General features: G+C 51.2%; 1 protein-coding gene across 3 annotated transcripts in view; it reads left to right on the top strand.

Annotated features, from left to right (window-relative positions):
- Positions 1 to 25,435, top strand: part of PFKFB4 (6-phosphofructo-2-kinase/fructose-2,6-biphosphatase 4) — a 45,736-nt gene that overhangs the window by 6,381 nt on the left and 13,920 nt on the right. For all 3 annotated transcript variants that reach the window (XR_004436006.1, XM_033206350.1, XM_033206341.1), the window contains exons 2-9: positions 6,042 to 6,158; positions 6,316 to 6,412; positions 13,519 to 13,585; positions 17,940 to 18,014; positions 18,398 to 18,454; positions 19,087 to 19,208; positions 21,552 to 21,759; positions 22,405 to 22,551. Coding sequence is in view for 2 of the 3 variants with exons in the window: in XM_033206350.1 (XP_033062241.1) it covers positions 6,042 to 6,158; positions 6,316 to 6,412; positions 13,519 to 13,585; positions 17,940 to 18,014; positions 18,398 to 18,454; positions 19,087 to 19,208; positions 21,552 to 21,759; positions 22,405 to 22,551 (890 nt within the window). In the remaining variant the exon portion in view is untranslated. The remainder of the gene's footprint in view (positions 1 to 6,041; positions 6,159 to 6,315; positions 6,413 to 13,518; positions 13,586 to 17,939; positions 18,015 to 18,397; positions 18,455 to 19,086; positions 19,209 to 21,551; positions 21,760 to 22,404; positions 22,552 to 25,435) is intronic.

The following is a 25,435-nucleotide window of genomic DNA, read 5'->3' as shown; positions in this document are numbered from 1 at the left end:
TTGATCATGATATGAAAACTGGGGGAAGGGTGTGTGTATTTCTGGCCACACTGTGAGTTCTGGTAGGGGAAGGCCATGTTTCTGACCAGACCAAGTTGTGGTAACTCATGGCTCTGATTGTGATGTAGGTCCTGGGGTCTGTGGCTGTCTACAATGCACACTCAGTCCTGACGGCTATGGCCAACCCTCCTTTGAGACTCTTCTGGAGGCATGGAGGCTGAGCCAGTCTGTGTTATTAGTGTTAGGTGGTGGTCCTGGCTTAGAGAGGTGGCTGCTATTACTACACAGAGGAAAGGAGTGAGGACCTGGCCTTTTTTTTTTTTTTTGAGATGGAGTTTCACTCTTGTTGCCCAGGTTGTAGTGCAGTGGTCCTGTCTCAGCTCACTGGCAACTTCTGCCTCCTGGGTTCAAGCAATTCTCCTGCCTCAGCCTCCCAAGTTGCTGGGATTACAGGCATGCGCCACCACCCCTGGATAATTTTGTATTTTTATTTTTAGTAGAGATGGAGTTTCACCATGTTGGCCAGGCTGGTCTTGAATTCCTTACCTCTAATGATCTGCCCCCCTCGGCCTCCCAAAGTGTTGGGATTACAGGCACAAGCTGCCGTGCCCAGCCAAGTCTGTGAGCCTTTAAGGAGTAGGTCCTCAATAAGTGGAGGCAGAGTATTCTGTCATCACTACCATTCTTTGTTTGCTTCTCAGTACATCTGAGTTAGGAATTGATGCATCAGCTCCAAGCCAACCCCCTTTACAGGTGAGAGGAAGCTGAGGCCCAATGGGTAGGTCTCATAGCTCCTGAGGCAGGGCCTGCGTTTCTCCAGGCTCTAAGTGGGGGACTGAAATGTGGCTGTGGCCTGAGCTGAGGGGCTCGTGCCATCACGGTGTCTCGGGGTGTTGGGGTAGACTGGGTTCTAGGTCCGCACTTTTTCCTGGAGGAGGAAGTAGCACTTGAGAGGCCAAAAATGAGACCTGCAGGTTGTGTGGGGATTTGGGCCTCAGCCAAGGTCCCAGGGTTCACAGCAGGGAGTGGGTAAGCAGTGAATGAATGGAACCTGCCCATGCAGCACCTCCAGCTCCCAGTGCCTGCATTTGGGCAACATTTTACCCTTTGCACAGTAGACTTGTAGATTGAGTGACGGCAAGGACAGTCCAGATCCGGAGGGCGTGGGTGAGGCTGGAAGCGGATTTGGTCCCAGGGCTTTGTGGGAAGGAGGAACCAGGACCCACTGCTGGTCTGTGCTTTGTACTGGGTTTTCTCTGGAGTCTAGTCCCCAGCTCCTCAGGGCACCAGGGGCAAGTGGACTGAGGGATGTACTGCACTCCTCCACTCCCACAGACACACCCCCACTTGATAAAACCTAAAGCCACACCGGAGGGCTGGGAGGCTTTTACCTTTCCCATCATTGGCCTCTGAGCTCAGACCTGGAGAAACTCTGGGGGCAGGTGGGTCAAGAGCCGACTCAGGAAGGACTGCAGAAAGGACGGTGTTTGATGGCTTTTCTCAGCTGAAAGGTGGCAAGACTATTCCTGGGCAAGGACATGACTGGTGTGTGCACAGGGCAACAGGAGAGATGACTTTCTGTTCCCTCTGAACAGGGCCTCCATGGCACATTGCTTTATTTTAAAGAGCTCTTCCTTCCCCAGCCTGGCCTAAGGAGGTGAGAGCAGCTGCAGTTCAGGAGTAAATTCTGGCACCCCCTCCAGGGACTTGTGGCTGCTCCTTGGGTGGAAGTGCCGGAACATAAACACTGCCCCTTGCCAGGCATGTCTCAGGCCCCTTGGCTCCTCGAGCTCATGGGGCCTGCAGTGAATTTACAGGAAAGGAACCCGTGAGGGAAGTTGGGCTGACATATCTTCACATTTCCTTCCGCACATGCTCAATGTTATAAACAGTGTGTTCTTTTTGTTTGGAGACAGTCTCACTTTGTACCCCTAGGCTGAAGTGCAGTGGCACTATTTTGGCTCACTGTAACCTCTGCCTGCTGTGTTAAAGCAATTCTCCTGTCTCAGCCTCCCGAGTAGCTGGGATTACTGGTGTGTACCACCACACCCGGCTAATTTTTGTATTTTTAGTAGAGACAGGGTTTTGCCATGTTGGCCAGGCTGGTCTCGAATTCCTGACCTCAGGTGATCCACCTGCCTCGGCCTCCCAAAGTGCTGGGATTACAGGCATGGGCCATCACACCTAGCTATAAACAGTGTGTTCTGCTGTCCTTTTTGCTCAGTGATAGGGTCCTGTGGGCTCACAGCCGCAGGTGCAGCTGCACACCCAGCCCGCTTAGTTCACGCACTCTGTTTCAAGGGATGCAATGTGTTCCCTCCTTGTTGTGCCTCAGCTGGCAATTTCTTATGGCTAGAATTCCCCAGTGTTTTGCTATGGTAAGCAGAGCTGTTGTGATACACTTGAACTTTGGTTTTCTTTTGGGTCATTTCCTTGGGAGCTTATCTTGGGGAGCAGAGGAGATAGGTAATTTATTGCCTTGTTTTGCACCCAGGCCTGATTTGCTGCCCTGCCTGCGCACCTTGTGCTGTGCATGTGGGTGGGAGAGGGGAAGGGAAATGTCACCAAATGCCAAGGGAGGAGGCTGGAGCTGTCTCTGGGAAAACAGGAGATGTGGAGAGGGGGTGCAGATCCCCAGTCCTAAGGTTGTGGGAGCCCCTGAAGGAGCGGTCGGGGGGTGGTTCCATCAGCGGGAGCAGGGTGGATGCAGGATTTCCTCCTGCTTAGCAGCTGTCGCACTACCCTCGGTTGCTTGAGAGCCCGGCCACCTGGCCGGGAACTATGCAAACAATGCAGACCTCAGTTGTCCACCGGCCCTGAGGAGGCAAGGCCTTGCCTGACTTGTTTTCCTCTTACCTTAGTCAATGCTGAGATTTCTCTGCAAGTTTCTTCACTCTCACTCAGTCAGGCTGTTTCAGGGGGTCTCCTCCTTCCTGCCCCTGAGGCTCACTGGGTCACCTTTAAACAAGGGGCATGCACAGGAGTGATGGAGCCCCCACTGGCCAGCAAGGCCCTTTGTTTCTCTGCAGGGCCTGCCTGGGGCCAGGCCACTGCCTCCACGCCCTGAGGCCCAAGGACAGTCGGTGCTGAGGTATACCTATGACTTTAGCTCAGTATCTGCCAGGATAGGATAGAGGGCACAGCTTCCCAGAAATGCCCAGGCTCTTCCATGGGGATAGCACTAGGCTTCTCTGAGGGATGATTGCCCCATTTTACAGCTGGGGACGCCGAGGCTCAGAGTTCCCAATGAGTGTCAGATTTGAGATGGCAACCCAGGCCTGACTCCTGACCCCCGCGGAAGTGCTCCTGGGGCCTCTGTGCTCTGAGGGAGACAACTTGTTGGTGGGAACAGTCTGTCTAGGCAACCAGGTGAAGGCACTTGCAGAACCAAGTGGGCAGAAGAGGGGCAGTGACAGGTCCCCACATCTGTCCATCTGCCTGTCTGCTATGGTTTTACCTGACCCAGGTCCTAAGGATGAGGAAAAGGAAGCTTCCTGAGGCTTCTGATGTGAGACCGCATTTGATGGCACTGGAAACTGAGCTGGGGGCTGGGCTCATGCCTGTAATCCTAGCACTTTGGGAGGACAAGGCGGGCAGATCACCTGAGGTCAGGAATTCGAGACCAGCCTGACCAACATAATGAAATCCTGTCTCTACTGAAAATACAAAAATTAGCCAGGTGTGGTGGCATGTACCTGTAATCCCAGCTACTTTAGAGGCTGAGGCACAAGAATCGCTTGAACCCGGGAGGCAGAGGTTGCAGTGAGCTGGGTGCCACTGCACTCCAGCACTCCAGCCTAGGCAAGGGCGACAGAGCGAGACTCTGTCTCAAAAAAAAAAGAAGGCCGGGGGTGATGGCTCACACCTGTAATCCCAGCACTTTGGGAGGCCCAGGCGTGTGGATCACCTGAGGTCAGGAGTTTGAGATCAGCCTGACCAACATGGTAAAACCCTGTCTCTACTAAAAATGCAAAAATTAGCGAGACGTGGTGGTGGGTGCCTGTAATCCCAGCTACTTGGGAGGTTGAGGCAGGAGAATCTCTTGAACCTGGGAGATGGAGGTTGCAGTGAGCCAAGATCGCACCACTGCCCTCCAGCCTGGGAGACAGAGTGAGACTCCGTCCCAAAAAAAGAAAAAAAAGAAAACTGAGCTGGGTGCCATGAGATGGAGCTGGCAGTTCTGCTGCCTTGGCATCTGTTCTAGCCAGCTGGGGATATAGGGGCTGCATTCAGGCCCTTCCATTCCTTTAGCCTGGCATCTTCTCTGGCTGGCACACTGATCTGTGGCACCTGGATGGTGGTGGGTGGGCTATCAGAGGGACTGTCCTTGTGGGCATCAGTCTGGGTCTCTGGTCTCAACCCCTTGTCCTTACCCTGAGAGACTTCTAGATGCCTCCCTCCCTGATCCTGCCCACAGTTCCCGAGCACCAGCGCTGTGTCAGGCCCCAGGACCCTGAAGGGCTCAGATACCACAGGGCTTCTGCTGTAAGTGATCAGTCTAGAGAGAAGAGTGTCATTAGTGAGGTGACCAGGATTGAGGGTGAGGGTGTTCCTGGTGACCATGGAGATGCCTTGGGGAAAGGACTCATTGAAGAAGTGACTTTTTTTTTTTTTTTTTTTTTTTGAGACAGAGTCTCGCTCTGCCGCCCAGGCTGGAGTGCAGTGGCCGGGTCTCAGCTCACTGCAAGCTCCGCCTCCTGGGTTTACGCCATTCTCCTGCCTCAGCCTCCCAAGCAGCTGGGACTACAGGCGCCCGCCATGTCGCCCGGCTAGTTTTTTGTATTTTTTAGTAGAGACGGGGTTTCACCATGTTAGCCAGGATGGTCTCGATCTCCTGACCTCGTGATCCGCCCGTCTCGGCCTCCCAAAGTGCTGGGATTACAGGCTTGAGCCACCGCGCCCGGCCAAGAAGTGACTTTTGAGCTGGGCTTTGTGTGATGAAAAGAAGTTCACCGGCCAGGCGCGATGGCTCACGCCTGTAATCCCAGCACTTTGGGAGGCCGAGGTGGGCGGATCACAAGGTCAGGAGATCAAGACCATCCTGGCTAACATGGTGAAACCCTGTCTCTACTAAAAATACAAAAAATTAGCCGGGCATGGTGTCGGGTGCCTGTAGTCCCAGCTACTCTGGAGGCTGAGGCAGGAGAATGGCATGAGCCCAGCAGGCAGAGCTTGCAGTGAGCCAAGATCACGCCACTGCACTCCAGCATGGGCGACAGAGTGAGACTCCGTCTCAAAAAAAAAAGAAGTTCACCATGGGGAGGGCACGCAGTGGGGCTGTGTGTTCTGGGAGCACTGAGTGATGGCTGGGGTGAGAGAGATGTAAAAAGGTTAGGGTAGGCCGGGCGCGGTGGCTCAAGCCTGTAATCCCAGCACTTTGGGAGGCCGAGACGGGCGGATCACGAGGTCAGGAGATCGATACCATCCTGGCTAATACGGTGAAACCCCGTCTCTACTTAAAAATACAAAAAAAACTAGCCGGGCGACGAGGCGGGCGCCTGTAGTCCCAGCTACTCGGGAGGCTGAGGCAGGAGAATGGCGTAAACCCGGAGGCGGAGCTTGCAGTGAGCTGAGATCCGGCCACTGCACTCCAGCCTGGGTGGCAGAGCAAGACTCCGTCTCAAAAAAAAAAAAAAAAAAAAAAGGTTAGGGTATGGATTCCTGGATGACAGAGGCAGGATGTTGATTACCCTCCTGGGTTTTGGTCCTGTCCTTCATGATATGGGGACCCCCCTAGCTTTGTTTAGCCAGTGGCAAGGTCAGTTGACTTTATACCTGGTGGTGCACCTCAGGATGAAAAGGGCTGGAGAGATCCCACTGTGTCTGCCAGAGCCCAGGTGGGCCTGGGGAAGGGGGACATGCCAGTGGTGGCTTGAAACTGGCATCTGGGGCCACTCCGGGAGCTGTGTGATGCTAGGAAGCCAAGAAGATACATCTGGTACCATTCCCATGCCCTGAGGCTGAGAGACCACAGGCCGAGAGGGAGGGGCTTGCTGGGAGGGTCCTGGCCCTCATCTGACACTGTGCTGCTTGCCTTTTAGTGTGCATGACCAACTGCCCAACGCTCATTGTCATGGTGGGCCTGCCCGCCAGGGGCAAGACCTACATCTCCAAGAAGCTGACTCGATACCTGAACTGGATTGGTGTGCCTACTCGGGGTGAGGCTTGGCCCCAGCTGTCCGAGGGGAGCTTTGTGGGGCATGGCGAAGAGAAGAGAGAAGGCCTATCCTCTGTTCTTTGGCCTGGGGGTGGATCAAGGTCAGGGTTGGTAGGGGTTGCTGTTGCTGTGGAAGCTGAGCCTCTCCTTTCCGCCAGAGTTCAATGTTGGCCAGTATCGCCGGGACATGGTAAAGACCTACAAATCTTTTGAATTTTTTCTCCCTGACAATGAAGAGGGCCTGAAAATCAGGAAGTAAGTATATGTGTTGGGTGTGGGGGGGAGAGGTTGCTGGGGGACCCAGTGTGGAGAAAGCTAACACATTACCAACCATTTACTGAGAAGCCCCTGGAGTGGAGCTGCTGGTGAATGACTGAGCTACTCCTGAGCCTTGGGCTTGCCTGGCTCTGACGGCTGTGTGACAGAGCTGTGTGACAAGGCTGGTCTCTGGATCTCTCAGGATGTGGTGGGGGTGGGAGGTGATGGGTTTGGGGATGAGAAGAGAGGGTGTGTTGTGTGGCCTCCTGGTGGCTGGGCCATTCCTGCCCTGGGGTTAAGGAGCCCTTGGGAAGGACAGCCTGTGGGAGGGGAGGACAGAGCTTCAGGGAGGTGAGAGGGGCTCAGCCACACAGGTCATAGGAGCTGCTTCCTGGAGGTCATCCTCGCTCACCCCAGCGCCCCCGTGGGGATGCCTGCTGCCGGGTAACAGAACCTGAGTGAGTACAGGCATACAGGCCTTAGGGATGGAGCTGGGGGCAGGGGACTTCCTCCCTTGCCCCAGGATAAGCTCTCTCCTGTGTATTTGGAGCATGTTTGCCCTGTGCTTGCTATGTTCTTGGTGTGTGATTGCTGGTGTGACTGGCTTTGCATTGACGTCTCCTAGGTGCTGCTGGGTGAGTCGTTCACACTTCTGCTGTTATTCCTGAGATAGAAATGTGTATATGCTACCCCCACCCCCAGCGACTTTCAGACTTGAACTGAGTCCTTTCTTCAAGGAACTGAGCAGCCATGCTGTGCTTTTCTCGGGAGGTGTTAGCTGGGGGCTTGAGAAGCCCCTTATCAACTTAGGGTGGCAGAGACTTGCTCTTGGCCCAGCCATCAGGATAGGGCAGTGAGCAGAGGTTGACCCAGCTCTAGTGACTTCCCCAAATCAAGCCCAGCCCCAGGCCAGAGGCTACCAGGCTGCCACTGGGGTCCACACTAGGCTACCTGTTCTTTATCTGGCCACCAGGGGGCAGGAACTCCCTGCTGTGGGTCTTGGACCTTCAGACCAGACACTGCCTTTGTTCTTGCATTGGTGTGGCCTGGCCAGGCTGTGGCACCAAGAAAGGAAGGGGAGCCTGACATTCAGGTTTCTGTGGCTAAATTGTGGATAAAAATCAAGGCTGGACCCTCTGGTTGTATTGAGTCAGATAAAAAGTAGGGGACTAATGTCTGAACCTACCATGTGCTGGGTTCTTGATGCCAGTTGTCACCCCCCCTTTTACAGATGAGGAAACTGAGGCTCGGACAGGCCAGGAGTCTCACACAAAATAGCAAGTTTATATCAGCACCCAGACTTGAATCTAAGCCCATCTACTGCTAAAAAGTGTCCATCATTCCAATATTCCTCAATAGGTAGGTCAAGGAACATATAAAATGCAAATTTTATTTATTTTTTTAATTATTATTATTTTTTTCATGATGGAGTCTCACTCTGTCGCCCAGGCTGGAATGCAGTGGTGCGATCTCAGCTCACTGCAACCTCCGCCTCCCGGGTTCAAGCAATTCTGCCTTAGCCTCCCGAGTAGCTGGTACTACAGGTACATGTCACCATGCCTGGCTAATTTTTTTGTATTTTTAATAGAGACGGAGTTTCACCATGTTGGTCAGGCTGGTCTTGAACTCCTGACCTCAAATGATCCCCTCACCTTGACCTCCCAAAGTGCTGGGATTATAGGCGTGAGCCACCATGCCTGACCTATTTTATTTTATTTTTTAATACCCCCACCAGATGCAAATTTTAAACAACCCCAAGCTGTGGATGCTGATAGCCTAGCCTGTCTCATCTTCCCAGCAGCTTCTGTGGTGGGTGGTGCCTCACTTTTCCAGATGCTGAGACCAAGGCCAGAAATTGATGGGGGTGCCTTGGGTCACTCAGGGTTTGAATTTGAAGTCTGTCCTGTCTGAATCTGTAGTGTTTGTGGGGAGAGTCTGCCAGCCGTTCCACTCTGGTTGTCCCCCTAAAGTAGGGATATTTCGGATTAATTCAAATGAAGAGACCTAGACTCAAGAGAGGTTGGGAAGCTAGTCCAGCGTCACCCTGCGACAGAAGCTGGGGACAGGTTCGTTGCTGCCTTTCTGCAGGCATACCCTGTGGCTGCCCTAGAAACCCTCTCTCCTGTATCTGAATCCTGGCTCTGGCTGGGCCACAGGGCCATTTCCTATTAATCAGCCCAAAATTTCCCAATTAGCAAAATAAAAGGACCAGAGCTTTTAAAGTGGAAAACCTGGGAAGAGACAGCTGTGTTTCCCAGAGGCCCAGTTACTCACACAATGTTGAGGTCCTTCTCTGACACTGGACACAGCAGAAGATCTAGAAAAGTGCATGCAAGGCCGGGTGCAGTGATTCACGCCTGTAATCCTAGCACGTTGGGAGACTGAGGTGGGTGGATCATTTGAGACCAGGAGTTTGAGACCAGCCTGACCAACATGGCAAAACCTCGTCTCTACTAAAATCACAAAAATTAGCCACATATGGTGGCGCACACCTGTAATCCCAGCTACATCAGGAGGCTGAGGCATGAGAATTGCTTGAATCTGGGAGGTGGAGGTTGCAGTGAGCCAAGATCGTGTCTCTGTGCTCCAGTCTGGGTGATAGAGCAAGACTGTGTCTCAAAAAAAAATGTATGCAAGGGTATGAGTACACATATTCTAAACAGGCACACTCATACTCCTGCACACAGTCCTATACCACACACAAGCCCCCATGCACACACACACGTGGGCACATGCACGCATGTGCATACCTCATAGGCACATATCTGGATATGCATATACCATATGTACAGGGTATATACACATGCATACCCCCTGTGTACACAGTCACATTATACATGAGGGTATATGTACATGTGTGAGCACCTACACATATAAATACTTGGGCTCACGTGAGCCACACGTGATTCAAGGGCCATTACACACATGCAGGCGCACATGTTCTCACCCTGTATATACATATACACCTGAGCAGGCTCATACATGGTGTGTTGGCATTCCCCAAGACTGCCCTCAGGTTCAGTGATTTGCTAGGGTGACTCCCAGGACTGGGCATATAGCTGGACTCATGGCTAAGACTTAGTATGGCAAAATGACACAAAGCAAAATCAGAAAGAGAAAAGGGGCCTGGGGTGAATGAAGTCCAGAGGAAACCAGGAGCGAGCATCAAGATTCTCTCCCCATGGAGTCACACAGGATGCACTTAATTCCTCCTGCATTGAACTGTGACAACACGTGTGAAATGTTGTCTGCCAGGGAATTTCATCAGAGACTCAATGACCAAGGTTTTTATTGGGGGCTGGTCACATAAGCACCCTGTGCCTAGCATGTACCAAAATTCCAGACTCCAGAAGGAAAGCAGGTATTCAACATAAACCATGTTGTTTGTATAAACAGTCTATGCACAGTGAGCTCCTCTTATAATTCAGGGAAAGGTTTTTTTTTGAGATGGGGTCTCGCTCTGTCTCCCAGGCTGGAGGGCAGTGGTGCGATCTCGGCTCACTGCAAGCTCCGCCTCCCGGGTTTACGCCATTCTCCTGCCTCAGCCTCCGAAGTAGCTGGGACTACAGGCGCCCGCCACCACGCCCGGCTAATTTTGTTTTGTAGTTTTAGTAGAGACGGGGTTTCACAGTGTTAGCCAGGATGGCCTCGATCTCCTGACCTCGTGATCTGCCCGCCTCGGCCTCCCAAAGTGCTGGGATTACAGGCATGAACCACCACGCCCAGCCAATTCAGGGAAAGTTTTATATCACTAGAGGGAACCATTTACCATCAATTTCCCCAATCCTGGCCAAAGGCCAACCTCACAAGCAGGCCTTTTGAAGGGGACCATTCTCACACCTGCTGTGTTAACTCTTCCACACACATGCAGTCACCCACTACACATGAAGGTGGTACACACACATGCATACCTCAGAGGCACGTGTGTGGGCACATGCACACTTGTGCTCACCTGTATGCACATGTGGATCTGTGCACACATACACACCAAGCGTGATCACATTTGTGCTCACACAGTCACATAGCACATGAAGAGATGTACACACACACACCATGTGTACACACATGGGCACCCCCACATGCATACTTGGACACACACACACACACACACAAACTTATACACATGGGTGCATGCGCACACATCCTGTGTGCACACATGCAGGCACACTCATTCATACCTGTGCCCATTTAGTCACACACTGCACACAGGGATTGTGCACACTCATGTGTGTGTGCATCTGTGCTCACACATGGGCCCAGGGAATGCTCACACAGGTACACTCACAGATTTACATATACATATTTGGGCAAACACAATCACACATATCCACCCACACGTGTGGATTCATGCACATATGCATCTCTTCACCCCATTCGCACTTTGTCACACACACACGTACACACGTGCACGCGCGCACACACAGGCTCCCAGGCTCTTCCCTCAGCATCTCCACTGGGGCCCTGAGGTATCTTCTGCATGGTGGTGTCATGGCCAGAGCAGCCCACAAAAGAGATCTTAGCCCAGAACATGGGGCTCTAAGTGCAGGTGGTGAGAAATGTCCCCACCAATGCCAGTTACCTGGACTCTCAGAATTCAGATATTTTTGGCATGAGGAAGAAAGCACCTTGAGGCTCTAACTGAAAGAACTGTTGGGGCAAAGAAATGGTTACAAGGGCTGGACATAGTAGCTCACGTGTGTAATCCCAATATTTTGGGAGGCTGTGGCGGGAGGATCACTGGAAGCCAGGAGTTAAAGACCAGCCTGGGGAACATAGTGAGACCCCGTCTCTTAAAAAGAAAAAAAAGAAAAGAAAGGTCACAAGGAGCCATAAGAGTAGAGCTCTTTTCAGTGCCCTGGACTCAGCTCTACCACTGATTTCTCTGTGGTTTCCAGATCAGCTTCTGCCTCTGTATTTCAGGCATATCGTCCTGATGAGAGCTCTTTGACTTTGGCACGCTGGGAGTTTAAACACAAAATCCAAAGATCAGCAAAGTCAGGAGGGCTGCGCACTGTGGCTCATGCTTGTAATCTCAGGACTTGGGAGGCTGAGGAGGGTGGATCACTTGAGGTCAGGAGTTCAAGACCCACATGGCGAACATGGTGAAATCCCATCTCTACTGAAAATACAAAAAATTAGCTGGGTGTGGTGGCACATGCCTGTAATCCCAGCTACTCGGGAGGCTGAGGCAGGATAATTGCTTGAACCCAGGAGGTGGAGGTTGTAGTGAGCTGAGATCATGCCGCTGTACTCCAGTCTGGGCAACAAAGTGAGACTCTGTCTCAAAAAACAAAAATCAAAAACAAAAAAACACAAGGCTAGGAGATCTAGCTTTACTCTTACATAGAAAAAGGGAAGATAATAGATCAAAAGGTAATTTAGCTATCTCCAGACCTCATAGGAGAAATTCATAAGATAAGAACAGGCCGGGTGTGGTGGCTCATGCCTATAATCCCAGCGCTTTGGGAGACTGAGGCAGATGGATCACAAGGTCAGGAGATCAAGGCCATCCTGGCTAACACAGTGAAACCCTGTCTCTACTAAAAATACAAAAAATTAGCCGGGCGTGGTGGCAGGCGCCTGTAGTCCTAGCTACTCGGGAGGCTGAGGCAGGAGAATGGTGTGAACCCAGGAGGTGGAGCTTGCAGTGAGCCGAGATCACGCCACTGCACTCCAGACTGGGAGAGAGAGTGAGACTCCGTCTCAAAAAAAAAAAGATGAGAACAATCCTGGCTGGGCGCAGTGGCTCGCGCCTGTAATCCCAGCACTTTGGGAGACCAAAGTGGGCGGATCAGTTGAAGTCAGGAGTTTGAGACCAGCCTGGCTAACATGACGAAACCCTATCTCTACTGAAAATACAAAAATTAGCCAGATGTGGTGGCAAGCACCCATAATCCCTGGTACTTGGGTGGCTGAGGCACAAGAATTGCTTGAACCTGGAAGGCAGAGGTTACAGTGAGCTGAGATTGTACCACTGCACTCCAGCCTGGGCAACAGAGAGTAATACTCTATCTCAAAAAAAAAAAACAAAAAAAGAAAAAAAACAACCTTATGTGTCAATCCATTTTGCAGCAATAAATGAAAAAGCTGAGAACTTATAAAGATTGTGTAAGCCTGGGCAACATAGCAAGACCCCATCTCTAAAATAAATTTAAAGATTAGCCAGGTGTGGTGGCATACCCCTGTAGTTTCAGCTAGCTACTCTGGAGGCTGAGGCAAGAAGACTGCTTGAGCCCAGGAGTTTGGGTTGCAGTGAGGCATGATCCCACTGCTGCACTCCAGCCTAGGTGGCAAAGTGAGACCTTATCTAAAAAAAAAAAAAAAAAAAAAATCTGAAAACTGTATAGTCAGTGTTCGGTCATAGGTGGGGGATTCCCATTCTGGAGGGTATGGATATGATAGAAGCAGAGATGCAGAACCCTCCCCCAGAAGGGGTGGTTTGGGGAATCTCTTTCAGGAAAGAAAGTTGAGCATTAAGCCTAACACTACCTGAGGGCCAGCACTAGCGTTCCTCCCATCCCCACCACCAACTCCTGACATGCACACCAGAAAACGGCTGCTTTTAAAAATGCTTATTTTGAAATACAAAAATTAGCTGGGTGTGGTGGTGCATGCCTGTAATCCCAGCTACTCAGTAGGCTGAGGCACGAAAATTGCTTGAAACTGGGCAGAAGCAGAAGTTGCACTGAGCCAAGATCGTGCCACTGCCCTCCAGCCTGGGTGACAGAGCGAGACTCAGTCTCAAAAAAAAAAGAAGGCCTATTTTGATAATCAGGTAAAATATATGACAATTAGAAATCATGAATATGGCACAATGACAGCATGGATTTGCACACAATGAGAAGATGAGGGAAAATACAGAAACATAGTGCTTAAAAAATATTGCTAATGGCCTGGAGTATATAGCCTTCCACCTCACAGGAGCAGAGTTAGCCAAATACTGAACATTATCCAGAGGAAAGAGAAGAGAAATTTTGAAAAGAGAGCAAGAGATCTTGGGACTGTTCCTTCTCCTGTCATGTCTCCTCCTGTCGTGTGTCCCTGGCCACCCTCCTGCAGCCAGGGTCGGGTGCTGGGCTGACCCTGTGTTTTCTCTCCTGAAGGCAGTGTGCCCTGGCAGCTCTCCATGACGTCCGGCGATTCCTTAGTGAGGAGGGGGGACATGTGGCGGTGAGTGTGACACCCTAGTGACAGCTGGGAGTGACACATGGGAGCCCACCCACATCTGTGCCTTTGCTCAGGCATCTGGAGGGGAAGGCAGGGTGTGCCCCAGATGCCCTGGGTGCCAGCCCTTGGGAGGAAGTCTACAACGGCTATGCAGGAGGAAGCGAGAGACTGGATGTGGGCCAGGAGGAGTTTCCCTCTGGGCATGTGGTGGCCACATTTGACCCTACAGGACTTCCTCTGGATACTTATATTGTTGGCCACCCCAGAAGTTACAGGTATCAGGTTGCTTAAGTCTTTAGTAAATGTGATTTCTCCTGGTGTGGAGAGAGTCCTGCCCAGCATTACTGGTTGTTGCAGGAACCCACCGAATCCTGGGTTAAGGGGATTCCACCTGTGTGTTGGCCCCCCTAGTCAGATGGAAGGGCGAAACAGGGTTGAGCTGGGGTGTCTGTGGGAAAGGGCTCTGCCCCAACCTTATATAGTCAAACACAGGGGCTGTTCTTTCCCTTCCTTTTTCTTCTTGGAGTCATGCCTTCCGGAGTTCTCTGTCCCCAGCTACAATCTGTGCCTGTAGCACAGACATTGCCCTTCTCTCTCCTGGGTTGAATGTTCTGCCTATGGATCCCACATCATCTTCTCCTAGACTTACTGATTTGTTTCGTTGAAGCACATCCGCCAGTAACTTCCTGAGAAAGGTGCTTGGGGAGGTAAATTGTGTGAGACCTTGCATGTCTGAAGTGTCTTTTTTTAATCCTCACATTTGATGGTTGGGTATAGAATTCTAGGTGGAAAGTGCTTTTCCCTTAGAACTTCTATAACATCACTTTGATGTCTTACGGCTTCTAGTGTGGTTGTGGAGAAGTCTCACGTCATTCTGATTTGCTGATCTTCCTAAAAGCTTCATCTCTGAGAGGGAGCTGAGAATTTCTCATGCCCCTTCCTCTTGGGAGGCCTTTAGGGTCTTCAAGGTGATGTGGTTTGTGGTGGGTCTTCTCTCCTCCACCATACATGGTCCTAGGGGGCCCCTTTTCATCATAACACTCTTGTCCAGGTTATGGAAATTGTTATGTATTATTTCTGTGACAAATCACCTCTGTCCTTTTCTGGCAACTCACTCCATCCCTACTCTCATTTTCTGAGCTGCTTTTTCTAGAATTCCTGGTGGCTGCATGCTAGCTTGATTCTAATTTTATCTTTTTTCTCCTTATTTTCTCTCTCTTTTTTTTTTTTTTGTTTGCTTTGAGAGACACTTCTTCAACATTATCTTACACGTATATGAGTGTTTTTTTTTTTTTTCCTTGAGACACGGTCTTGCTCTGTTGTCCAGGCTGGAGTGTAGTGGCCCAGTCATAGCTCACTGTAGCCGGTCTCCTAGGCTCAAGTGATCCACCCACCTCAGCCTCCTGAGTAACTGGGACTACAGGCACGTGCCACCATGCTTGGCTAATTCTTGTATTTTTCATAGAGACAGGGTTTCACCTTGTTGCCCAGGCTGGTCTCGAGTTCCTGGTCTCAAGCAGTTTGCCTGCCCCAGCCTCTGAAAGTGCTGGGATTATAGGCATGAGCCACTGCACCTGGCCCAAATTCCTTTTTTTTGTTTGTTTGTTTGACTTACTTTCTGTTTTTCTTGTTAAAGGTTTTGCTGGAGTGGCCAGTGAGCCCTGGCTGGATGCCCTTTTTAAAAAAATGATGCTGGGCTGACATGGTAGCTCATGCCTGTAATCCCAGCACTTTGGGTGGCCAAGGCAGGAGGATTGCTTGAGCCCAAGAGTTTGAGACCAGCCTGGGCAACATAGCGAGACTCTGTGTCTACAGAAAATTTTTTAAATTAGCCAGCTGTGGGCCAGGCACGGTGGCTCACGCCTGTAATCCCAGCACTTTGGGAGGCCGAGGCAGGCAGATCATGAGGTCAGAAGATCGAGACCATCCTGGCTAACACAGTGAAACTTCATCTCTACTAAAAAAATACAAAAAATTGGCCGGGCGCGGTGGCTCAAGCCTGTAATCCCAGCACTTTGGGAGGCCGAGACGGGTGGATCACGAGGTCAGGAGATCGAGACCCTCCTGCGAACACGGTGAAACCCCGTCTCTACTAAAAATACAAAAAACTAGCCGGGCGAGGTGGCGGCGCCTGTGGTCCCAGCTACTCGGGAGGCTGAGGCAGGAGAATGGCGTGAACCCGGGAGGCGGAGCTTGCAGTGAGCTGAGATCCGGCCACTGCACTCCAGACCGGGCGACAGAGCAAGACTCCGTCTCAAAAAAAAAAAAAAAAAAAAAAAATACAAAAAATTATCCAGGCATGGTGGCGGGTGCCTGTAGTCCCAGCTACTCAGTAGGCTGAGGCAGAAGACTGGCGTGAACCCGGGAGGCGGAGCTTGCAGTGAGCTGAAATCGCGCCACTGCACTTCAGCCTGAGCAACAGAGCAAGACTCCATCTCAAAAAAAAAAAAAAAATTAACCAGGTGTGGCTGGGCGCAGTGGCTCACTCCTGTAATCCCAGCACTTTGAGAGGCCAAAGTGGGCAGATCATGAGGTCAGCAGTTCCAGACCAGCCTGGCCAACATGGTGAAACCTCATCTCTACTAAAAATACAAAAATTAGCCAGGTGTGGTGGCACATGCCTGTAGTCCCAGCTACTCAGGAGGCTGAGGCAGGAGAATTGCTTGAACCCAGGAGGTGGAGGTTGCAGTGAGCCGAGATCACGCCACTGCACTCCAGCCTGGGCGACAGAGGAAGACTCTGTCTCAAAAAAAAAAAAAATTAGCCAGATATGGTGGTACATGCCTGTAATCCCAGCTACTTGGGAAGCTGAGGTGAAAGAATCACTTAAGCCCAGGAGGTTGAGGCTGCAGTGAGCTATGATTGCTCCACTATACTCCAATCTGGGCGACACAGGGAGACCCTGTCTCAAAAAAAATTTTTTTTAAACAAAAACAAAAAAATGATGCTGTAACCCAGGTGTGGTGATGCACAATTGTAGTCCCAGCTACTCAGGAGTCTAAGTTTAGGGGATCTCTTGAGTCCAGAGGCTTGAGGCTGCAGTGCATATGATCTTGACTGTGAATAGCCATTGCACTCCAGCCGAGGCAACACAACGAGACTCCATCTCTGAAAAGAAAACAAAAACTTAAAAAATAAAAAAATGATGCTGTTAAAAAAACAGCTTAGGGGCCGGGCGCGGTGGCTCAAGCCTGTAATCCCAGCACTTTGGGAGGCCGAGACGGGCGGATCACGAGGTCAGGAGATCGAGACCATCCTGGCTAATACGGTGAAACCCCGTCTCTACTTAAAAATACAAAAAACTGGCCGGGCGCGGTGGCTCAAGCCTGTAATCCCAGCACTTTGGGAGGCCGAGACGGGCGGATCACGAGGTCAGGAGATCGAGACTATCCTGGCTAACACGGTGAAACCCCGTCTCTACTAAAAATACAAAAAAAAAAAAAAAAAAAAACTAGCCGGCGTGTGGTGGGTGCCTGTAGTCCCAGCTACTCGGGAGGCTGAGGCAGGAGGATGGCGTGAACCCGGGAGGCGGAGCTTGCAGTGAGCTGAGATCCGGCCACTGCACTCCAGCCTGGGTGGCAGAGCAAGACTCCGTCTCAAACAAACAAACAAACAAAAAAATGGCTTAGACATGCTGGTGGGTGGGCTGCATCAGAGGATGCTTCTCAAAGAGCTCCAGATGGGTTAGTGCCCAGCTGGATGGGGTTGGGAAGGGGGCCTGGGCCTCCAGCTCTTTATCAGCCAGCCAGTCTTCCCATTTCCTCCCCACCTTTGTCCCTTTTCTTAGCAATGCCAGCACACCCTCCTGAGTTCTCTGGTCCTGCGCAGGTGGTGTGATCTGGTTGGCGAGCACCTGTGTTTGGTTTCCTCCATGACTTTGAGTCTGTCACCATGGATCTATCTGGCAGAATGTTGTAGATGCCTCCATCTCCTGTCCTCTCTTTTTCTCTTTATCTTTCCGTTCCCATTTTACTGGGGTGTCAAGATGGAGTAGAAATAAAAGTAGGTTCAGTTCACCAGGTTTAACTGGTTTCACTGAAATTCCTGTTGGTCAAACACAAACTGAGTGCCCACTATGTGCAGAGCAGCACTGAGTAGGTTCTTCTGTGCTAAGGGTCTGCTCCCCTGCTGGGAGCATAGGCATCCTCTCCTTCCAACTTCCTTGGGTCATTCTCTCCAAGGAAGGGGAGGGCCAGCCCAGCCCTTGTAAGTCTGAAGGAGACTGGCCAGGCAGGTGGCCCTGGCAGCAGCTGGTCTTTGTAGGAAATCCAGTCCCCAGAGAGCCTGTGCTGCGGCCCTCAGGTGACTCCTACCTTCCCCAGGGCCAGAGGCTGAGTTAACCCTAGTTTGGTCCTAGGTTTTTGATGCCACAAACACCACCCGAGAACGGAGAGCAACCATCTTTAATTTTGGAGAACAGAATGGCTACAAGGTGAGACCTCCTTGGCTCCTCTCCTTGGTGGAACTGTGGCATGCCCCCTGCCCTCCAGGGCTCCTTTCACCGCCTGCTGATGCATAAGGGGCATGGGGCTGGCATGGCTCCTGAGTGTAATTTGGGATAAGAGAGGCTATCTCCACCTGGGGTTTGCTTTCCAGAGGGAAGGGGGTTTTGGTGGGAGAGTCTAGGATAGGGCAGCACCTGCTTTAGCTCCGGACTCCTTGACCCTGCCTCCAGCCCCCTGAAGCAGGGTTTCAGGGCCTGGCTGCTGGTCAGCATGGGCCTCGGGGCATGAAGAGCTCCGAGCAAGGCAGGAGGCCCTGAACATGTCCGTGTTCCTCCCTCCCACCATCCTGGCGCTTCTGGTCCTGCCGCAGACCTTTTTTGTCGAGTCCATCTGTGTGGATCCTGAGGTCATAGCTGCCAACATCGTGGTGAGTGGTGCATCTGACCTTGTCAGAAGGTCGTGTGTGACAGGGACATCCCTTTTCAGGTTTTGGCTACCCTTAATTTGATCTTGAACCTTGCGGGGGTAGGGAGGCAGTGTAACATCAAATGCCGGGTCAGGTGAGCCTTGCCCTCTGTGGACCACTGTGTGGAAGGCTGGGTGGCTGGTGGACATTCACTCACCCCTCCTCCCCATCGTAACCACCTGGACACTAGGAGAGCACCTTCAGCAGGGGTGGGAGGGTGGATGAGGGAAATGTTTTCTATTTCAGAGAAAGAAAGACTCAGTCTTCCCTTCTCCTCCCCCAGTTTATCTCAGGAATGGCACATGGGTCTGGGGAAATGAGAGTTCAGGGTGGGGAAAGGCCTCCAGGCCTCCCCCGTCCCCACAAGGATGAGGGACTTCAATCCCTGGACCCTTAGTGATATCCTCTCTGCACTCGTATGAGAAAGACCAGGGAGCTGCTGGACCAGCCCCCAACCTCAGCTTCCAGCCTCAGGTCCCCACCCTGGTCTCTGGCCCAACCTCCTCCAGCCCCTGCCCCGCAGTCTCCTTGGTCTTTGGCCCCGCCTGGCTTCTGACTCTGATATGTCCTTGCTCTGTGCCTGGCTTCGGCAGCAAGTGAAACTGGGCAGCCCTGACTATGTCAACCGCGACAGTGACGAGGCTACCGAGGACTTCATGAGGCGCATTGAGTGCTATGAGAACTCCTACGAGTCGCTAGATGAGGACCTGGATAGGTGAGTCAGGGCAGCGCCGGGCCCTGCAGCTGCGATGACGGGCAGCAAGGGTCATACTTGGTTGCCTCCTGTGGCTCCCCATGGTGGTGGCTGGGGGACCAGAAAGCAGAGATGGTCTGACTTTCTTGTTTATTTCCTTGGGGCAGAAATTTTTGGCCAGAGGTGACTTGCAGAACACTTGTTACCTCATCCGAAACTCTGTGAGTCAGGATTTTATACTATTCTATCATGAAATCAAGCCGAATTTCTATGCAGGGGGTCTTAAAGCAGGGGTTGGCAAATATTTTCTGTCAAAAATCAAAAAGTAAATATTTTATTTAGACCTTGGAGGATGTACAGCCTCTGTTGCAGACACTTGCTCTGCTGTCACAGTACAAATGAAACATAGATGATATGTAAATCAGTGGGTATAGCTGTGTTCCAGTAAAACTTGATAAAAACAGCCCACAGCTGAATTTGACTGTCTGGCCATAGTTTACCAAATCCTGTCTTACAGAACACATGGGGCAGTGGCTGGGTAAATAATAATGTGAAGTATTACATCACAGAATGTAATACTTGGTGAAGTATTACAGTCATCATTATAACTCGTCATTGTGGAGAGACATGCGAAAATATAACACTGCATTCAGTGAAAAGGCTGGAATACAAACTTGTGCTTGGGTTCTATAATTCTATAAGCATGTGTAATACAGGCTGGGCAGAGTGGCTCATGCCTGTAATCCTAGCACTTTGGGAGGATGAGGCGGGAGGATTCCTTAAGCCCAGGATTTTGAGACCATCCTGGGCAACATGGTGAAACCCCATCTCTACAAAAAATACAAAAATTAGCCTGGCAGCCAGGCACGGTGGCTCACGCCTGTAATCTCAGCACTTTGGGAGGCCGAGGTGGGCGGATCACGAGGTCAGGAGGTCGAGACCATCCTGGCTAACACGGTGAAACCCCGTCTCTACTAAAAATACAAACAAATTAGCTGGACGTGGTGGTGGGCACCTGTAGTCCCAGCTACTTGGGAGGCTGAGGCAGGAGAATGGCGTGAACCCGGGAGGTGGAGCTTGCAGTGAGCCGAGATCACGCCACTGCACTCCATCCTGGGCAACAGAGCGAGACTCCGTCTCAAAAAAAAAAAAAAAAAAAAATTGCATGGCATGGTGGCACACCTCTGTTGTCCCAGCTACTCAGGAGGCTGAGGTGGGAGAATCACCTAACCCCAGGGAGGTCAAGGCTGCAGTGAGTTGTGATTGCACCACTGCACTCCAGCCTAGGTGACAGAGTGAGACCCTGTCTCAAAAACAAACAAAGGATGCATATAAACCAAGAAACATAAGCAACTCTGAGGTGAATGCTTTTGGGGTGTGCATAGAGCAGTGTCCTCAGCTGGGTTCTGGAGCCAGCCCAGGCCGGGCCTGAGCTGAATGGCCTCTGCCGCCTGGGTCTCTCTGTGGCTTCCATGGTTCCCCCACACAGCATTTCTTTTAATAGTTCTGTGATGTGATCCATTTGTCTGGAGTGGCGGTTTGTCAGTAAGCATTGCTCTTGCTTTTATGGTGGTGTCATCACGACACCCCCAAACCAAGGTCCCAAGGTCCAGACAGTGAGAGCTCAACTGAGAATATCCAGAGGACTCTCGGCCTGAACCAGAGCCCACCCTGCACCCCCACAGAGACTGATTAGTGTGCTGTCCAAGCTGCAGTGCCACACGGATCCAGAGCACGGAAAGTGGCTGAGCTGGACTTATCGGCTGCCACCACCGGCACCATCCTCCTGTGCTTCTTGTCTCGTCCACCAGCTAGCTGCCCAGGGTGGGGTGTGGCAGCTGCTCAGCACACTTGGATGACCTGGACTGGGCTGTAGTGGGAGGAGGTCACTGGGGAAGGAAAGGCCAGGTCCTTGGATGGCTGGCCAGGAAGAGTGGGGGCGTGGAGCGTTTGCCAGCTACTCTCAAGTCAACAACCCTGGGGAAAACTGTCTCTTGGTTCAACTTACAGACAGTGTGTTGAGAACTCGGAGGTAGGCGAGAGGGGCCCCAGGGACACATGAGCAGCAGAGAAAGTCATGATGTGGTATGGTGGACCCCCGACTTTGGATGTCACCTTTGGGAAGCATGATGAGTGACGAGCACCTCCCATCTCCTGTCTCCCACAGGGTTTGCCTGTGCGTCACACTCACTGTGTTGCTCCCGCCTCACCCCCATCACTCGCACACCAGCTGACGGTCCTGAGGGTTGTAATCTCTGGTGGTCAGAGGTGCAAGGCCTTGCAGTGACTCCGTGGCTGGCCAGACGTGCTCTGTGAGGACCCTGGCCACACTCACAGGCTTCTTTCTACCTTCTCTGTGGACAGGGACCTGTCCTATATCAAGATCATGGATGTGGGTCAGAGCTACGTGGTGAACCGTGTAGCTGACCACATCCAGAGCCGCATCGTATATTACCTCATGAACATCCACGTGACCCCCCGCTCCATCTACCTCTGCCGGCACGGGGAGAGTGAGCTCAACCTCAAGGGCCGGATTGGCGGGGACCCAGGACTGTCCCCCCGGGGCAGGGAGGTCAGTGCATGTGTGCCTGTGTGTGCACATGGGCCTGCATTTGTACCTCTGCATGGCTAGGTTTATGCATGTGTGTGTGCGCTGGGGCAGGGCTCCCATTCTTTTTTCTTTTCTTTGTTTTTTATTTGTATTTTTTGGGGGTGGGGCTCCCATTCTTTTAATGTGCAGTCGAGGTGAATGACCTTCATTCAGCCTAGAATCTTCCCATCATGTAAGGAAGGTCACCAAGCAACAGGCAAATCTCTGGTCTCCATGTGAGTTGTCACTCGCTGAGCTCCTTTTGTCAGAGGCATGCCACCCTTGGAGCGACCTGAGTCCATACAGTGTAGCAGATGGCTGTGTCGCAGTCCAGGGGAGATACTGAGACCTCAGTGGTCACGAAGCACAGGGTTGTGGGGAGGCAGTGGCCCTGATGAGTCACAGCTGGAACTGCGCTACTGTGCTTAGGGTCTGGAAGGGTGGACAAGAACAGCACTTGTGTTCTTGTGTGTCAGCATGTGTGTCATTGACAAATTAGTTCATGCTTTTTACCAAACCTGTAGTGAGTGTTCAAGGTGAGGATGATCTCATGAACCCTGCGGCCGTGGGATGCTTTAAGGGCAGCCCGGGACCTGTGGGTCTGAGTTTGTTTATGATGTATTTCAGTTTGCCAAGAGTCTGGCCCAGTTCATCAGTGACCAGAATATCAAGGATCTGAAGGTCTGGACAAGCCAGATGAAGAGGACAATCCAGACGGCTGAGGCGCTAGGTGTGCCCTATGAACAGTGGAAGGTCCTCAACGAGATCGACGCGGTAGTTACCGTCCCTCCCTCCCTGTCTGCCTCCCGGACACTGCAGGGCCGATGCATCGCATTGTAACAACAGTGACCATTGTTCCCCTTGGGCAAAGGGGAGGAGAGAGAAAGGATACAGGAAGCTAGGGGCTGGGAGCAGAGAGGAAAGGGCAGCCTAACAGGATGGGACCTTGGGTGAGCCCTAGACCATTCTCAGGAGTGAGCCTGGGAATTGACACCTCAACCTCACTCTCCTCCCTCCCTGTGGCCTCCTGCTAGGGTTCCTCATGGTCTAGCTCAACAAGAAATCAGCGGCCAGGGGAGCTTGGTAGCTGCAGTCAGCCATAGCCAACCTGCCAGGGATCTGGAGACACAAATGAGGTGAACCAGCACGGCCTTTGTCTCTTTAAAGATGCTGTTCTGGCCAGGAGTGGTGGCTCACGCCTGCAATCCTAGCACTTTGGGAGGCTGAGGTGGGCTGATCACCTGAAGTCAGGAGTTTGACTCCAACCTGGCCAACTGTCCATATCATCCCATAGGTCACTGAACTTCTGGTTTTTTTCTTTCTTCTGTTCATTTTTTCTCAGTCTTTTTTTCCTTCCGAGCTTTAGTTCACTTATCTTTACTTCTGCATTTTATTAAACCCATCCAGTGACTTTTCTTTTTTTTTTTTTTTTTTTTTTTTGAGACAGAGTCTCGCTTTGTCTCCCGGGCTGGAGTGCAGTGGCCGGATCTCAGCTCACTGCAAGCTCTGCCTCCCGGGTTTACGCCATTCTCCTGCCTCAGCCTCCCAAGTAGCTGGGACTACAGGCGCCCGCCACCTCGCCCGGCTAGCTTTTTTTGTATTTTTTAGTAGAGACGGGGTTTCACCGTGTTAGCTAGGATGGTCTCGATCTCCTGACCTCGTGATCCGCCCGTCTCGGCCTCCCAAAGTGCTGGGATTACAGGCTTGAGCCACCGCGCCCGGCCGAACTTTTCATATCAGATGTCGTGTTTCAAAGCTCCAGGAATTCCACTTTTTTCCTTTCTTGAATCTTTCATTATTTCTTCATCTTCATCGCGCTTCGCTCTGAAGTCCAGGAAGTGCCTCTGGGCAGTAAGCTGCTGCCTCTTCCCCTCCGTTTGCTTCCCTTTTCTCAAGGATCACAGTCCTGCCTAGTCTCGTGTCTAAAAACAGTTGTTTGATTTGTCCTTTTGTTTATGTATTTATTTATTTGAGACGGAGGTTTGCTCTTATTGTCCAGGTTGGAGTGCAATGGCATGATCTTGGCTCACTGCCACCTTCGCCTGCTGGGTTCAAGTGATTCTCGTGCCTCTGCCTCCAGAGTAGCTGGGATTATAGGCGCCCGCCACCACACCAGCTAAATTTTGTATTTTTGGTAGAGACAGGGTTTCACCATGTTGGCCAGGCTGGTCTTGAACTCCCGACCTGAGGCAATCCACCCGCCTCGACCTCCCAAAGTGCTGGGATTACAGGTGTGAGCCACGGCACCCTGCCAGTTTGTCCTTTTTAAAGTAATAGTTGTTTTTGTTGGGGCCATAGCAAATCTGGTACCAGTTGCTCCATCGTGGCTTGATCTGTATTATGGGTGGTTCCCATTTCAATATGAAAAGCTTTTGCTGTGGATATATACTTTGACTAATTTGAATATTACCACCCCTGCTTTTGTTTTTCCTTTTTTTTTTTTTTTACTGTAGTAAAATACACATAACATAAAATTTATCATCATAGCTGTTTTGAAGTGTACATTTCAGGGGTATGAAGTATATTTACAATGTTATGCAACCATCACCACCATGCATCTCCAGAACTCTTTTAATCTTGTAAAACAGAAACTCTGTACCCATTGAACAATAACTCAAGCCAGATGTGTTGGTTCATAGCTGTAGTCCCAGGTACTTGGGAGGCTCAGGTGGGAGGATTGCTTGAGCTTATGAGTTTGAGGCTGTAGTGTGCTATGATTGCATTCACCAATGGCTCTTGCAGTCCAGCCTGGGCAACATAAGATACCCCATCTCTAAAAAAATTTAAAAAAGAAAAACAGTAACTTTATTTGCTACTCCCAGCCCCTGGCACCACTTTCTGTCTTTATGACTTTGACTACTTTATACACCTCATATAAGTGAATCATATAGTATTTGTCTTTTTGTAACTGGTTACTTCAGTTAGCATAACATCCTCAAGGTTCATCCAGGTTGCAGCTTGCATAAGAGTTTCCTTCCTCCCTTTTTTTTTTTTTAAGACAGCATCTCACTCTGTCACCCAGGCTACAGTGCAATGCAGCAATCACTGCAGCCTCAAACTCCTAGACTCAATGATTCTCTTGCCTTAACCTCCTTAGTAGCTGGGACTAGCAAGTGTATACCACCATGCCTAGCTAATTTTTTTATTTTTTGTAGAGAAGGGAGGCTCCCTATATTGCCCAGGCTGGTCCCAAACTCCTAGCTTCAAGCGATTCTACCACCTTGGCCTCCCAAAGTGCTCAGATTACAAGTGTGAATCACTACACCCTACACCAGCCTGAAGAATTTTCTTCTTTTTTTTTTTTTTTTTTTTTTGAGGCAGAGTCTCGCTCTGTCGCCCGGACTGGAGTGCAGTGGCTGGATCTCAGCTCACTGCAAGCTCCGCCTCCCGGGTTACGCCATTCTCCTGCCTCACCTCCCGAGTAGCTGGAATATAGGCGCCGCCACCTGCCGCTAGTTTTTGTGTATTTTTTTAGTAAGACGGGTTTCACCGTGTTAGCCAGGATGGTCTCGATCTCCTGACCTCGTGATCCGCCCGTCTCGGCCTCCCAAAGTGCTGGGATTACAGGTGTGAGCCACGGCACCCTGCCAGTTTGTCCTTTTTAAAGTAATATTTGTTTTTTGTTGGGGCCATAGCAAATCTGTACCAGTTGCTCCAT

The sequence above is a fragment of the Trachypithecus francoisi genome, unplaced genomic scaffold (genome assembly GCF_009764315.1).
Source record: "Trachypithecus francoisi isolate TF-2019V2 unplaced genomic scaffold, Tfra_2.0 Lachesis_group0, whole genome shotgun sequence".
In the NCBI taxonomy this organism is placed as follows: Eukaryota; Metazoa; Chordata; class Mammalia; order Primates; family Cercopithecidae; genus Trachypithecus; species Trachypithecus francoisi.
This window is presented reverse-complemented; position numbering and strand designations above follow the sequence as displayed.